The sequence below is a fragment of the Semicossyphus pulcher genome, unplaced genomic scaffold, assembly GCF_022749685.1.
Source record: "Semicossyphus pulcher isolate SPU_LCO1_2020_fin unplaced genomic scaffold, fSemPul1.0.p SCAF_21, whole genome shotgun sequence".
In the NCBI taxonomy this organism is placed as follows: Eukaryota; Metazoa; Chordata; class Actinopteri; order Labriformes; family Labridae; genus Semicossyphus; species Semicossyphus pulcher.
In genome coordinates, this window is record NW_027211695.1 from 15,613,703 (window position 1) to 15,630,903 (window position 17,201).

The window sequence follows — 17,201 nt, forward strand, 5'->3', positions numbered from 1 at the left end:
CACCTCTTTGATGTTTTAAGGATATTTCAACAAGATGCTAACCTGTAGCTCGATCCATGACCAAAAGAAGTGTTTGGTTGGAACCGTACATGTGATTTTACAAAGTGTATCCTGTTCAGATGTATTTTTGCTCTTGGTCATCTCCCTCCCTCCCTCCTCTCCTTTAGCCCGTCCTTTTTCACTGTTGTCAAGGGCAACTGGAGGAAAGAGCCGAATACAGTATCAGTATCACCTGATCGGCGGGGGAATCCAGCAGGTGTGTGTGCATGTTGTTGCGCTTGTGAGAAGGACACACACACGGTGTAAATGAAGTGACTGTTGGCAGGCTCACAGTTAATTCAGCATGAATATTTAATCAACTGTAAACAGATTACTACTTCACTGAGCGGTGTCAGTGTGTATACCGTGTGTGTGTGTATGTGTGCCCTCGTATCTGTGTGAGTGTGCACATGTTGCTCACTCTCTCGCCCTCCCTTTCTTATAACACTTTATCTCTTTGTTATCCATAAAAATGGGATGAAATTTAAGCAAAAAATCTGCCCAGATATAAGCGTGCTGATTCATAAATGTGAAACAAGATCTTATTAGCATGTCTGGACAGAAGTTAAATAGTTGTGTTATAGTCTGAAGGAGAAATGTTGGGGCACTATATTCTAGCCAGCAGCAGTTTGCAAGTTTTGAAAATGTAGCTCCTCCAAGTAGTAGACATGAGGCCCGAGATCATGGTTGAGGAACGAGGTTTATTTCAAGGACCAACCCCGTTCTTTAACCATGACTTGCTTACTACTAAAGAGGTCTAAATCTTGTTTGCGTCTTCCTAGTCTTTGTCTTATTTTATTCTTCCCTTCTTTCCTTATGTGCTTATATTTTTAATATTTAAACTTAGTTAGCGAGGTCATCTATTTTTGGCGTCTTTTTGCGCCAAAGTGACCGTGCGGAAACTAGGTCGACAGCAATTAGTTCTGCCTCTAGGAATGTTTGCATTACAGGTAGGAACCAAAAAACAGGAGGATGATCAAAGTGAACTAACTGCCTATGTGGGGCACTTACAGAAAATGTGAATAAGTGTAAAACCTCCAGATAATTTGCCGTGATATATTGGTGCATACCCTAATTTCTCTGGACGCTACAACCGCTCAAAGCAAAACAACATTGACGTAAGGGTAGCATGCTAGTCCAGGTAGCTAGCTCCAACACCCCATTAATTTATGGCTTCTACTTCAACATACAAAGACGTTTGGCCTAACGTGATTTAGTAGCCAACGTTCACCTTCTGTGTCTAATGTAAACAACTGACCAGTTGGTTTAATACTGATTCAGAATGTTCTACATCAGCGGCAGCCATCTTGGTTGTTTACCGAAATGCCTCAACAGCTCTTAATCCCGCCCCATTTAAGATAAAGGATTGTGATTGGCCTGACCAGAATCAGGTCGCATTGAAGTTTGTCAGAACCAGACACATCTGTCAGAGAAAATAAAATACTAGCTTGAATGTCTGCCGAATGAGCTATAAGTAGCCTACCCAATATTTTACAACAAATAGAAAATAGCAAATACCATCTTGGTATCGATTGGTGGTTAAGAAGTGCTACATGAAAAGATTTTTTTTGTCAAATTTAGGCCAAACTAAGTCCAAAGAAATTGGAACATTTGCACATCCACTAATTCTGTGGCAATAAGACAAACTGCTGGTATAATGCATGCACTGTAATCAAGCTTATTTAGACCTTAAGGTTAATTAAACAGGCATCAATACAGTTTAACATTGAGTCTTCAAGCAATTAGCTTCACTCAGAATATCAACAAATGTCAAATTGTGCCTGGAAACATGTAAATCCCCCCACACATACAAAATATAGAAAGTCACTGAGCTAGTTAATTCTTTATTAGTGAAATGTAAACACTATCTAGTCCTATCTAAATGTTAGCTTTAGCATCTTATGTGACCATTTGTCAACATTCAAATCACCATTTGTATTCACTTTATTTATTAAACCACTCAGAGGAAGAAGTTTTACACCATCTTCCTAGCAGTGTATGCTGCAGGTAGTATTTCAAAGAAAAGCATCACCTTAATGTGATATTTATCGATTTTATCCTTTCAAATCAATGCTAAGCAATGCTGTAATTCTACCCTTAGCTTTTGTTAAGTGCTCAGAAGAGGAAATTACATTAGAAATTATCTAAACTTTCCCCTTTTTACTCACTCAACAGTTTACATTTGTTAGCATCCGAAAGTTAAGTAGTCTCGCGCTTTCAGCAGTGCGCGCATGCGTGCGTGTGCGCGGTATTTGCTCTCCGTTTAACCTCCGAACAGCGGCTCGAGGCGACTCAACACGGCCGCTTACAAATCTCTCTCTCTCTCTCTCTCTCTCTCTCTCTCTCGCGCCCCCTGCTCCCTCCTCTTCCTCCTCCACCTCCCTCCCTCCCTCCTCTTCCTCCTACCTGATTCAGATCCGCTCCGACGCTATGCGTATGACCGCGGCTCTCTCTGCAAGGCGAGCACCACCGGAGAGACCCGCGCGCTGCTGCTGCTGCTGCTGTTGATGACCGCCGGCCCGCGAGCACCAAAACGCCGGCTGACGAGCGACCCAGGCCGGGCAACAGGAGCGGGAGACACCGCCGCTGATTTAACCTCCGCTGGGGGAGAAGGAGGAAGACATTAACCGGCGAAGGTAAATAATATCCACATTTTATCGACACATGAGAGCACAGAGGGGTTTATTTGTGCAGAGGAGGAGGAGGTGGCCGTGCAGGTTTGCTTATGAATATTTTCGCGTTTGTGACAGCCGAAATTGAATATTGATATTTAGTCTTGTCCACCGAGAGAGCTCCCACGTTAGACATGGACGACAGCCTGTTGTGCATCCGGCTTTATTTATTATTTTATTAATGTCTTAGACCCGAAAGCAACTAAAAGCATAATCAAACACACTGGAAACCTTTCTGTGGATGCAGAGTGTGTCTGTTTTGTAAGATTTACTGTTTAAGTTTGGAATTAGGTGAGATGCAGACAGGTTTTTGAATAACGTGTCCACATCGTAATCAAGGAAACGCACGCGCCTACACACACGTGAGCGCCCACTCGACTGGAAACACACACACTTCTTACATATCATCACTTTTTGTGTGTCCTCACACCGCTGAATGCTAAAACACTCAAATGATACATGACACCACACTCTGCAAGAGCGCGTGCGTTAATAAGATGCATGCGCACGCGCCCATGATCTGCTGTTATTGCTTGTATTATGCCCGGTAGTCTTCTTGCAATGAGCCTTATGATCACCTCTGTTGTTGTCATCATTACCCTCATCCTTCTACTGTGGTTGCCCTTCATGTTTCTCATTCATCTTCATCATCATCTTCATCATCATCTGCACCCCTTCACAATAAAAGTGTAAAACCTCCACAGTGTTTTCCCACAGACACAGGAAGGAGAAAAGAGGAACTAAAAAAAAAAGAGAAGTCAGTGTGTCACTGAAAGAGTACAAAGGACGAGGAAGAAGACAAAATGAACAATAGTAGAAGAAGAAGAGGAGGGATTTGTTCCCTAACTTCCTCAGATGGGAGTAGCCAACCCCCTCCCAAAAAAGAAACAAAAACTCCTGTGAGCTTTCTCTGCTAATCAATAATTCATCCCTCCATCTTTTCCAGAGTCGGCCCCCGATAGAGAGATCGGCGAGAGTGTGGCGTCCCGGAGCCTGCTGTCCCATCCGTCATCCTCTCCTCCTCTACTTAGCCAAGCCTCCACCTCTTCAAACTCCACTCCCTCCTCCACCTCCTCCTCCTCCTGCCTACCTGTGTCTCCTGGCTTTCTCTGTTCCCTTTTGATTCGACCGCGGGCTCGTCATGGCGTCCAAACTGAACCCAAACGTCCTGTATGTGGCGGAGCACGGCGAGTCGCTGGGGTCGCCCCAGGCTGACTCTGAAAGGACTCATATTGTGAGTACAGTTCAATGTTATGTTGAAGCTGCAGAACACACTAGATTTATTCACTGCTATATATGGAATGAATAGATTTCTTACACTTTTGCACTTAAGTTGCACAACATATGAAGCCTTAAATGCCTTAATGACGAATAAAATCAATGTTTTTTCTTGCATTTTTAACTTTAAACACCTCGGTTGACCTGCAGGCTCACACAAATGGTAGCTAACCAATGTAAAGCTCGACAACATTACTTTAGTTCTATTTTTCTTACTTTTTAGCATGTCCGTTAAGGTGATTTCACATCATCTGAACATCTTATGTCATAACATGTAAGGCCTAAATTTCATCAGACTTCTATTTCAACCTTAAACTAACCTCTTCCTACATTTAAACTCAACTGAACTCATCCTGCATACTTATTGATTTCAAGCGTAAAACAAATCTTTAAAATATGTCTTTTCTTTCAAAATAAACACAGATTCAGCTTAAGCCTCGCATCTTTTTCAAATGTTTAATTTGTCACTGCGCATGGCCCAGTTTCTATCAAAGCCATGCAGTTGAGTCTTCTCAGCACACAGGAAGTCATGAATCATAACCTAACCATAGTGTGGCGGTCAAAGTGAACACCTACAGACCATTCATTTAAACAAGCAGGAAGACTGTTTGAACAAGCATGTCGGTTGAGAAACGTCAGTTGTGTTTTATTGAGGCATCTTTATTTTATGATGTACAGATGCCTGCATGAGCCAAAAGGTCCCACATTCTCTGTGTACTTTAATTTAAAGCACAAAGTGAAAGCAGGCTACCGCAGGTGACATTAGAAACTATTGAAATGAAATGATATTTCATTATTGATTAATCTGTTCTATTCATCGATAAGTTGCTTTATCTATAAATTGTAAAAAATATTTTGTGTGGCCTATCCTTCCTTAGAAATAAGAAAGAAGACAGACATTATTTCTCATTTATATCTGATGTCTTGAACATATTAACGTAAGGAAATTTGTTGAAAATTTTACAAAATTTTAAGCTCACTTCTGCTTTGTTGTTTTATTTACTTTAGTTTCGGTGGACTTGTGTTGGGTCTCTTTATAGTATAACAAAGAGTATGCTATAGACCTGCTCTTCTTGTTAAATGTCTTGAGATAACTTTGGTTGTGATTTGGCGCTTTACAAATTAAATTTGATTGACTGTTTGGTTTAGTTTATTAGTTTATTTAACAGGGGCCGTGCACTCACAACAGTTGGGCCAGAGTTAGCTATAAAGCTAATTTACATCTGTAGTCCCTAAAAAACACACATTACAATACAAACAATTAAAAGCAACACAAACTCATTTCACACACCTTTCCTTCTCGCGATGTTGGAGGACGGTTCCATACAAATCTTAATTTACTATTGTACAAGTTCAAATCTCACACAAGCTCTTATTATAATCAAAGTTATTCATAATTTCTGCATAATATTTTTATGTTGTGCTCATGTTTGGCTTTTCGTTTTCTTTCAGTTTTGTTTAAATTTGACCCACTTGTTGCCAGTTTTTTTTAATGTTTTTTATTTACATTTTATTTAACCAGGAAAAGCCTCATTGAGATTTTACAAGGGTGTCCTGGCCGAGACAGCAGCAGCTCATTTTAACAAACTTACAGGCATACAGTACAACACAACAAATACAAAAACGATTGGCTACACATTCTAGGTCACGTAGCGGAAATCTACAACCTGATGCAACTTCCTCCAATGAGTTCAATCTACTAAGATTTAAAGAGATCAGCTCCCCCAGACCCAAATCCTCTTGAAGCAGATTCCAAGCTGCAGGAGCAGCGAACCAAAAACCCCTTTTCCCCATGTCAAGACGCACTTTGGGGACGGATGGCAATGTTAAGTCTTGCCAATGGGTTGCAGAGCAAACACAGAAGCTTCGAGCATTTTAGACATTAATACAATTACATAAGTAAGGGGGAAGCAAGCTACCTAAAGCAGAGAACAATACAGTTACATACAATACAATACAAATCCCAACGGAGAGCTTGCGACAAAGAAGATTCCTTCCTACTTCAACGGCAGAATGTTCTCCTGCATTAGCTACATTGTTACAAAAAGGAACATTTCATTACCTCTTACAAGGACTTCAAAATGGATTTCACTGGTGCTTTTAACGGCTCCAGATGTTTATTAGTAATATCTGACACGCTTTTTTTGTCCGTCCAGGCTGGAGAAGCAGGAGAGGAGTCATCAGACAGCGACGGGGAGCAAGAGGAGACGTCGCACAAGCTGATCCGCAAAGTGTCCACCTCGGGACAGATCCGGGCCAAGGTAGGAAAACACACACTCACAGAGAGAACGTGTGTTTAATTCATTTAACAAAGCCTCCCAGAGCTCGAACATACCACAGGAAGTGTCAGGAATGTGATCACAAAATGTTAATTTACAACTTTATACTCCAGCGTCTTCTATTATAGATGTTGGCTTTCAACATTTGTGAAACGTCTCTACACTTTGAGAGCTTTTTTTTTTTTAACTTTATACATATTAAATCAGGACTTCTTCAAGGTAAAAAGCCACATTAGCAAACCAGGGAGGGATCAAATATTTAGGCCGGGGGAAGTGCTCTTAACTTAGTTTGAGAAAGTCGCAGGAAAGTCGTGGAACTTTTCATCCACGCTGGGAAATCTGATTAAACATTTGGGCTGCTCATTTATTTAAGACGTAAAATAAACATTTGAACATGTTACCTCAGAGTGGATGTGAGGGTTTGAAGGACGTTTTAAAGATGATTTTACCCCTGACTTGATTTGACTTTTTATTTATGTCTTTATCTTTCCTCTGTTCGATCATGTCTTTCTGTTGCAACTTTGTCAACACTTAAATCAGACCTTTAAACGTATAAGACCCTGGTTTGATCAACTGACTTCCTGCCCACTTCCTGTCTACGTCTTTGTCCTCTCTTACCGTTACTTAGATGAGGAGTTGAGTTCAAAGTCTCTTAAAGCTGCTTGTTAGCGTCTGGACTGTGTTTTACAGTAAGCTATTGATGCTTTGATATCAGCCTCTTACCGGCAGATCCACTCACACACACACACATCTGCCTCATTAGATATTGACAAGCTCATATCCGCTCTAAGAAATGCACTATTTTCAATACACACAGATGACAACTGTGCAAATGATCCTCTTGCATGTGTTGAAATCATTTGCCATTACCTGCATTGACCGCCAACAATAAATCACGCGGGGATCGATTGTGAGAACAAGATACCCAGCAACCCCTGCCGTCATCGGGACGGCATCCAATAATGGCACGTTTGTTCCTGGAGCACATGATGGTATTGGATATCAGTCTGGTATTGATCGGCTAATCTCATCGGACACAGTTGTAATGTAGTGTCGAAGTTGATGTGCACGCCCATATAAGGGCGTGAGGGCACCACAGAGGGTTGTTTCAGACAGGAAGTAAGGGAAGATATAGATACTAACCCATGGTAAACACATGGTAATATTTTTCCCTGTGCTGTTTTTTTCTGTATTAATATAAAGTCAACAAGTAGAATTTTTTTTTTTTCAACTTTATTGATCTTGACAAATTTCCATCTTGAGTGTTTTACAGTGTGAATCTTGTCATATTAAAGCTAATTTTAAGGACAATAACAGATAAAAGATGACTGAAAGTAAAATTTAAAAAGGTTTACAAAATATTTACTCATTCATACCTTTATTATAGTCTCACAATAATATAGGTTTATAGGAGAAATACACTATTTACTAATCAATCTACTAAATATCGGTATTATATTAGCTCTTATGTCATATTTTAGCTCTTATATATAATATATTGTCGTCTGTATGTACAAGCTACTCCAAACCAATTGTCCCTATAGAGATTATTGAAGTTGTTTGAATTGATTTGAGGATTACACACAAAAAAAGCAGACAATAATCAGTGAATTGCACAATAATAATTTAACTTTCAGATGTACGTCGCTTTGGGCATAAGCGTCTGCTAAATGAAATTGTTACATTGTAACATAATAGATTTTATACCATGAAAAAAAAAGACTAAATATACTAAATTGAAAAAACATACTTAAATTAAAGAGTTTGATATCTACACAAAAAAAATGTGTATTTAATGTTGAAAATGATGATGATGAAATCTGCCACTATTCAGTAGGGATAGACCGATTATCGGCATTTTGACGCATATCAGCATCGGCCTTTTTTTTTTTTTTTTTTTTTTTGCTCGACGGCCGAAAAGAGTGCAGAGTGCTCACACACACGGCGGAGAGGAGAAAAAGTTAATTTCTTCGCAAATTTTATTAAACTTTGTTTTATTTACTTCATAAAACTTCAGGAAGTTATTTATTTATTTATTTAAGTTTTCAGTTAACTTTATAAGAGATGCTGCTGACCCTGGGAACTCCCTGCGCTTTTTGTTTGTTTGTTTAATAAACATATGCTTAAAGGCATTTAAACAAAGTTATGTGTTGGAGTTTGTATTATTCAAAATTTTGACGCCAACATTTTCACTTTTACTGCAAATGAATATCGGCTCCAAATATCGGTTATCGGCCTCCTTGACTACTAATAATCGGTATCGGTATCGGCCCTGAAAAAAACATATCGGTCTATCTCTACTATTCAGCCCTCAGCTACAGTGTGAGGATGTCATCAAGCAGCTCCCTGTCTATTGGCTGAACAAAGCTACTGTTACTGAGGGTTTCAACACAAAACAACATTATATCACTACGTATGACAACAATACTAACTTTCAAAAATCACGAAGTCTGCTACAATAAAACACGTTACATTTTTAGCAAAAACAGTTAAAAACATGTTTGTGTCATCATGTCCGTCAACAGATATCGACAGATATCTCAAAGATGACGATATTGTTAAATCAATTAAGATATATTGATCCATAACGTTGGAAGTTTACTCCCCTGCTAGTAGATTAAGCAGCTGTCTTATCAAGCTTCCGTGTTTGTATCTATGTTTGTGTGTTTATTAGATTGTGTTTACCTGCAGTCATGTGACTTAGATTAAGCTCTTGGATTATTCTTTAGGCACAACAAAGGCTTGAGCGGATTAGCGCGTTTCTGTATCCCTTTGTTTGTTTGTGTACGTGTGGGTGAGTGCCTTTATTTGTTGTCGTGTTTCGGCGTATTTGGCTGCACATGTGCTAAAATGTTCCTGCATCCGCATTAATAACCCCTTTCACGCTCCCCCTGCCTCCCCTCGTTTTGTCCCCCGTCTGTTTCCGTACTTGTTAGAGCCTCAGTTTGTTGGTGCACTTGTTAAGACGGCGCTAATTCTTATCAGCTGTGACATGACATCTCGACACTATTAGATTAATTCAGTTCCTCACCCACAAGTCCCTAAATAATTATACAGATGCAGTGATAGCTCTCTGAAGACTGCAGCCGCGCGTGTTGGCTGTAATTAAATATCTTTGGGTTTGGAGACGAGCTTTTTGATAGTCAGGCTTCAGTAGAGCAAATTCTATCTCATGTTTTCCGACTGCATATTTATCGGGTTTTAATTTAGAATGGATTTCTTCATGAGACCTGCTCTATTTTTCATGTGGTGTCATGTTAAACCCACAGGAAATGACACTGCAAACACCAGATATTCACAACCCTCCCCTGCCTGGTTTGTATGATATGCAAATGCTCGCATTGTATCGCTGCTGTTTTTATAGTCTGCAATTTAATCAAAGTGAATGTGACCTTGGAGATTTGCTAATTGGCCGACTGTGTAAAACTCTACTGACTACACGGACGGAGATTGTTCAGCTGTATATGTGTACACTTGAAGATAAGTCTTGCACCAGCATGAGATGGTATATATTAACCCATCCCGCAGGCAAAACAAGACACTTATACCGCTATATGTTTTCTTTTTGGTCTAAAAGAGTGGCCTTTAGCTGCTATAATATACCTAACTTGTTAACTGGAATTTCCAGACGTCCTTCCTTGCAGACTTGTAGTTTTGGAATAATGGGAATAGTTTCAGAAGAGAAAAATTCAGGCGAATGCCCTCTCAAGTTGGAAAACCAATTGGGAAAGTTGGTGACATTTTTGGTAAACTTGCCAGTAATGTAATTCACATATAGCACATCAGTTTCTTTGCTCACCTGTAATGTTTGAGGTTATTACAGTCTAACAATTAGTTGCCGCCACGTAGAGTGACCTAGATTTGTTCTCATTAATAAAATACAACACATTTTATTTGTGTCGTCCGTGTTGTTGCTACATTATGAATTAAAAGTCAGGAAATGGGACTTCCAAACATCAAGTAAATGCATAATGTCTTTTTCCCTACTCATATTCTGTTGATATATAAACCTTTTGAATGTCTAATAAAGACAAAGTGAAAGTTTGAAGCAGTATAAATTGTCCCCCTTCTTTCTCTGAAAGTTAATGTCTTAACTTAGCAACAGATACAAACAAATACTTTTAGATCAGCAGTGATCTTGTCTGTCTTAAAATCATGCTAGTGACATTTTATGGCATCCAATCAAATCCATGACTAATCTAGAAAGTAAGAGAGGAAAATTTAGGACCATCTTTCCAGTTTACTTTTATGGCGAGGCCTGATTTTACAACAGCCTGCACTCATCCCACTTGACTGCCCTCTTAAGTTAAGGGTCTAAATTTAGTAAATGGGAGGTCCTCTTAAAGTTAGAAGCATGCGTTTTTGTGCCAACAAGTGCCCATTTCCATTAATCCAGAGAACATGCTGTAGCTCTACACTTTACAGACAATCAATAGGTTACATTACATTCAGATATATGATGCTTTGTAGTTGTATAGCACAGCATTATTCGCACTCCAGTGCAAGTAATCAATACAGTGATGCATCAGATTCTGAAAATAGCAATGTTATGAGGGTATTTGTTCACTTTGTCTATTTTAGACCAAATTTTGGCAGAGGATAGCATCTAAAAAGCACTTACCCATTAAATTCAAGACATTTAGAGCAGTGTACTGGGAAATCAGATGACTTGGATGAGAAGAAAGCAGGAACTGTTCTTACTTACTACTTTCCAATTTAGAAGCCCTAAACCATGCTACGAGCATAGATGCTATGTCATATTAGCTCATCAATCAGATAACTACTATCTATACAGGACATCAGATTTGATTGAAATGGTTCAATAAAACTTTGGTTGGACTTTGAATATCAACATTTATTACACCCTTGACTTTCACTACAGTATACTGCATAATATTTTCTCTGATGTACTATGCTGTAACAGTTTTGTATTGCTTTAGCTACAATTGACAGAAGTTTGTCCAGGGATAGCTAACCACTAACATGATATAGCCTGGCGGAGAACATGTTATTGCTAGCTAGTCACAATAACTCTCTGAACCTCTTTCAATTCTCTCTTGTGTAGTTCTCTCTGTTGACACTTTGTTCTTTGTATTTCATGTGATTTAATTGAACAAATAGCTGTCAAGGCATGGTACTAGAAGCTCCCAGTTAGCAGTTAGCAGACAGCAAGCTAGCAAGCTTGGTATCTGACAGTTGGTTTGGTAACTGACAGTTAGCTTGCTTAATGAGAGTTAGCTTTCTAAATGACAGATAGCTTTCTATGAGTTAGAAAAGCATGTGAAAGAGAAAGACTGAGACTCTTGGTAAAGATCCTTTGTAGTTAAATTGCTAGCTTGGGAACATACAGTTAGCTTGGTAAGAGACAGTTAGCTTGCATAAGGACACTGCTTTCTGAATGACAGATAGCTTGCAAAATGAGTTAGAAGAGCGTGTGAAAGTGGAAGAAGAAAAAGTCTGAGACTCTAAGTAAAGATCCTTTGTGGTTCATTTGCTAGCTTAAGAACTGACAGTTAGCTTGGTATATGCAGTTAGCCTGCTTAATGACAGTTAAGTTGCTAAATGGCATTAGTTTGCTGAGCGAGTCAGAAGGAAATGTGTAGAAGGAAAAAAGTGCGACACCTAAAGTCAAAATAAAAACGGATAGAAAGAAAGAAAAGGATAGCTTTGCGAGCTAGCTTGGTTAGCAAACCAGCTAGCTTGGTACCTTAGGATACAAATATTTCGCAATGTCTCTGAACTGTAACTGCAACCATTTTTCTTTTGTTGAGCAGTTTATACTTAGACAGACAAGGGTTAGAGAGATAATAATCTGCCGTTAATTAGCTTGTAGTTATTCAATTTAAATATCTGATGATGCATTCTGCTACAAAATTCTGCTAGTTTGTCTTATGATCTTCTTATTGATTGTATGGATGTTTAACAGTCATAACTGAGTATGATTAAATTGTGTCAAGCAGAAGCATCTTATTGGAAGGTGTTGTTTTGTGGGATCTGTGACTCAAAACATTTAGAAATGCAATATTCTGCCCACAGTGGCTTTTAAGTTTTGCACACTCAGCCATTTTAAAGGACAAAGTGTGATTTGTATTATGGTGTAAAAAAAGGCCCTTAGCTGTGTATGTCTCCTTTTTAATCAGCTTTGTGAGTGACCTTTGACTTCCACTGATTTTCTTACTTTCTGTTTGTCTCTCCTTCCTGTGGTCTGTCTCTTTCTACCTCCAGGCTTGGTTACATAAGGTTTCACACTCTTTCTTCTTCCTCTTTTTTTCCCATCATCCTCTTCTCCACCTCCTCCACCTCCTCCTGTTTGCATTGCTCTCATTTACTGTTCGGAAAATATAAAGAGACACAGGAATAGAATCAGGCGGAAGAGCAAACAGCTCCTGTGAATTGTGTGTGTTTGTGATTTGTGTGTGTGTGGCCCCACCGCTTCGGCTTTGAGTAGGCCGATCACGCAAGCTGTGTGAAAGTGCACATGGAGGTACACAATCACAAACACACACCGAGAACAGGGCAGTCCCCTCATTATGGTTCTTTCCATGCGAGGCAAGGTAGACAAGACGTCTCCTTTCCTTATTGCAGCTTTCTATCTCTGTCTTTACTACAAATTCTATTCATTTCAAGAAAACCTCTTCTTCTTCTTCCTCCTGTTTGCTTGTTTTTTTTATCTACCTCTGCCATACACTCTTGAATTAATTATATAACATTTTATTGTTTCCTTTTTATTTTTTCCCTCAGTCTTTCCAAGTAAATAAATTATAACAAGGCAAGACAACCCTCTGCTGAACACTGAAACACTAATCTAAAGTAATGAAATTGTAGATACTGTTGGCACTGAACAAAACTAAAGCTCATGAAGCTCAATAAAGTTTAGCTAATTTAGTAGCTAGCAGTTGTGATGTCAAGTGTACTGTAAAGGTTTGTTAGCTTCCTTCTTTTTGCTCACTTTCAAAATTTAAAGGAAATATATGCAACATTTTGAAACCTAGTTTCTAAGAGAAAATAGGAGAGTAAAAAAGCTAAATTACTTAAATATATCCAAACCTTGTTCTGTAGAGAGTTCACAGACAAAGAGAACAAGCTAACTCCTTTTAGTTTATTGATGTTAGCTAGGAATTGACAAACTGTCCTCTGATACTCTGCTCACATTGGCTGTAGCTTGTCTGACAGTCTTACTCGCTAGTTAACTCACTAGCTAACTGTTACTTTAGCTAGCACACTAGCTAGCTAATGTAACATTTAGCTACCAAATATGGCCTGCTAAATATGGCTAGACAAAGACCACAAGCTAGCTCCTTTTAGTTTATTGATGTTTCCTAGGAATCGACAAACTGGCCTGCATTATCTAGCAATGGTGTAATTTGAATTGCTCTGATACTCTGCTCACATTGGCTGTAGCTTGTCTGACAGTGTTACTTGCTAGTTAACTCACTAGCTAACTGTTACTTTAGCTTGCACACTAGCTAGCTAATGTAACAATTAGCTACCAAATATAGCCTGCCAATTTATGGTTAGACAAAGACCACAAGCTAGCTCTTTTTCGTTTAATTATTGTTTTTGCTAGGAAATTGACAAACTAGCCAGCATGACCTCGCAGTGGTTAAATTGCTCTAATACTTTTATCACACCCAACTGACCTGAAAATGCTGAGAGATTTCAATACGTGTTAAATTGCTTGACAGTGTTACTCGCTAGCTAACTCACTACCTAACTGTCGCAAAAGCTAGCTAACCAGCTAGCTAATGTGACAGTTAGCAAACGAAGATGGCTGTAATCTGGCAAAATGTTCTCACCTAAATGCTATAGTATGATTTTTAATAATAAGAAGTCTTTTTTATTTCTACCTGCTATCACTCTGCTATCGGTCCAGTTTTTTCTTCCAAACACTTATATCTTTCCAAATAACATTAGAGAAACAACACTAACCCTTTTCTTGCTTCCTTATTATAATTTTCCAGTTACTTGGTTTCTTTTTTATATAATTTTTCATAAAACCATTTCTGGACCACCTGCAGCTTCATGTCTGTTTTAGATGTGAGCAATCGATAAATCTAAACTTTTCCCTTCCTGTACAAACGCTTTCCCCTCTAAAATAGCAGCACCACTTCAGATTATATAACTTGTCATATTTCTGCTGTTTGGAGTGGTGACCAACAGGTAACACTACTTTTTTTTAAACTTTTTTTTCCGATACTGTGGACTTCCTGCGCGGCGCTTTGGATTCAAACCCCCGCTATATTTGTTCTTTTTTATCTGCATCTCGCTCCCAGTGCAGAAGTCTGTGTGGGTGTTCACTGCAATGGAGATGAGGACGAGTTATGGATGTGTGTGTGTGTGTGTGTGTGTGTGTGTGTGTGTGTGTGGGACGGTAAACAGAAATGGCTTGAGGAGAGTGCATGAGTGTGTGGGATGGCTAGTTTTGTGTGTGTGTGTGTGTGTGTGCGCTTTGATTTATGCCCTTGGCTTGATGTGATACAGCTGCAATAGTGTGTGGGTCAATACTGAGAGGGAGAGATGGAGAGAGATGAGGAGAGAGAGATGGAGATAGACAAAGAGGAGAGAATTAGTGAGTGGAAGAGGGAGAGAGACGGAGGCAGAGTGGAAAGTAGCAGAGAGAGACAGATTCAGAGTTATATAAGACGTCCATACAGCAAACAGCAGGCTCTGATATACACATTTACCCTCACAACAGGTTGGCACGACTTCAGAGGAGGCTGTATGACTATTTAGGAAGTGGTGTTCAGTCACTTGCACATTATTAAGGCTGAACACATTTACTACCTCGTAAAACATCTTAGAAACCCCTTTTTTTTAAAGTTCTCAATTGTTTGAAAATGGCTTTCTTTCTTCTACTGTTTTTATTGGTGCTTTGCTACCTATTTTACATTGTACTGTCGCAACTGGTTTATATGTGGAACTAGATTAAACACAGGGATGTCATGCATCTGTTCTATATGATAAAACTGATGTCATTATACCTTAACTACAAATAATAAGACGATATCTCCCACGATGGCAAATACATCAATCAGCCATAACATTACGACCACCTGCCTAATATTATGTAGGTCCCCCTTTTACCACCAAAACACCCCTGACCCGTCCAAGCATGGACTTCAGTAGACCTCTGAAGGCGGGCTGAGGTATCTGGCACCAAGACGTAAGCAGCAGATCCTTTAAGTTCTGTGAGTTGTGAGGTGGGGCCCCCATGGATCGGACTTGTTTGTCCTGCACTTCCCACAGATGCTCGATTGGATTGAGATCTGGGGGAGGCCAAGACCACACCTTGAACTCGTTGCCTCGTGTTCCTCAAACCATTCCTGAACCATGTTTGCAGTGTGGCAGGGAGCTTTATCCTGCTGAAAGAGGCCACTGCCATGAGGGAATACCGTTTCCATGTAGGGGTGTACTTGGTCTGAAACAATGTTTAGGTAGGTGGTACAAGTATGACCATTTGAGACTTTTCTGTTGGAACGGACTACAAGTATGACCATTTGAGACTTTTCTGTTGGAACGGAGCACAAGTAGGATCATTTGAGACTTTTCTGTAGGAACGGACCACAAGTAGGATCACTTGAGACTTTTCTGTGGGAACGGACCACAAGTAGGATCATTTGAGACTTTTCTGTAGGAACGGACCACAAGTAGGATCATTTGAGACTTTTCTGTGGGAACGGACCACAAGTAGGATCATTTGAGACTTTTCTGTAGGAACGGACCACAAGTAGGATCACTTGAGACTTTTCTGTAGGAACGGACCACAAGTAGGATCATTTGAGACTTTTCTGTAGGAACGGACCACAAGTATGACCATGTGAGAACACCTGCCACAGGCATATACAACAAACGTGTAAATCATGCGTGCAGTTTTGTTAGTTTTAGGGAGTAAAACTACTTGGTTAGGTTTAGGAAAGATCAAGATTTGAGTTTGGCTTTAAGATAACAGAATAAATATTTCTTCACCTCTCTTAGACTTTTTTGGCTCTTATCTAAAGTCTAAAAAATTAAAATTCTTGGCAGGCGGCTATAGCCAGTGGGCCAAGTCAGTTTACAACACTGTCCCAGTACACACCACCGCCAAGGAGCTGCTGTTGTGAATATATAAAGACTTTTAATAATTCCAAACCCAATTTTAAATGTTTACGATTATACTCTACATGTCAGGTTGTTTGAGCTTGGAAACATGTTTTGTTTTCAGTGAGAAACATTTGTCCTAGTTAATATCTGTATTTCACCTCATTCAAACCAGCCTGACCCCAATACATACAATAACAACCTCCAGTATCACTGTCTGCATTTTAAAGGTAATCTATATCAAAGCAGCTAATGCAACATGATCCACAATGGACACAGAGTATATTATTGATTTGCTATAATGAAATTACTGTCCATAGGCTGTTAATCATATGCGCATGAGTGCATTCAGCCACACACACAGTCAGTCAGTCTGTCTCTCTGACTGACTGTGCTTGTTAACTGCAGCCTCCAAACTCAGTTTGCATTGATTCAACCTCATGTTCCCCTGAGTCATCGCGCCGGCCAACGAGGGCACTTTTTCACAGTCATGCAAAACAGGAAGTCGTCGAAAAAAACGACACGTTATATTCAAGGAAAGTAGGAACTCCTAAAAAAGCTATGACGTATAACAGAAGTGTTTTTTCCGGCTAAAATGACACTTCACTGTTTTCTTTGAATTTGTGATCAGAATTATTTTCCTAGAAAAGGATCTTATTTTGAAAGAACCACTCACAACAACATGGGATGTTTTAGAGTGTCTATGCTTATTTTACTTTCATTTAGTGTAATTTTAGAAGAATAAAATGCTAAAGTAGACTCAAACATGGATAAAGGGCACTAATGATAAAACAACAATGTCCTAAAAACCTTCAGTTTTTGTTTGAATTTTGTAAAAGAATAATTTTTAAAGACA

General features: G+C 39.3%; 1 protein-coding gene across 1 annotated transcript in view; it reads left to right on the forward strand.

The window, feature by feature from the left end:
• Positions 1 to 2,508: 2,508 nt before the first annotated feature.
• Positions 2,509 to 17,201, forward strand: part of LOC138601045 (diacylglycerol kinase delta) — a 94,695-nt gene continuing 80,002 nt past the window's right edge. The window contains exons 1-3 of the mRNA XM_069672619.1: positions 2,509 to 2,675; positions 3,658 to 3,945; positions 6,146 to 6,250. Of these exons, the coding sequence (XP_069528720.1) occupies positions 3,853 to 3,945; positions 6,146 to 6,250 (198 nt within the window). The 5' untranslated portion in view covers positions 2,509 to 2,675; positions 3,658 to 3,852. The remainder of the gene's footprint in view (positions 2,676 to 3,657; positions 3,946 to 6,145; positions 6,251 to 17,201) is intronic.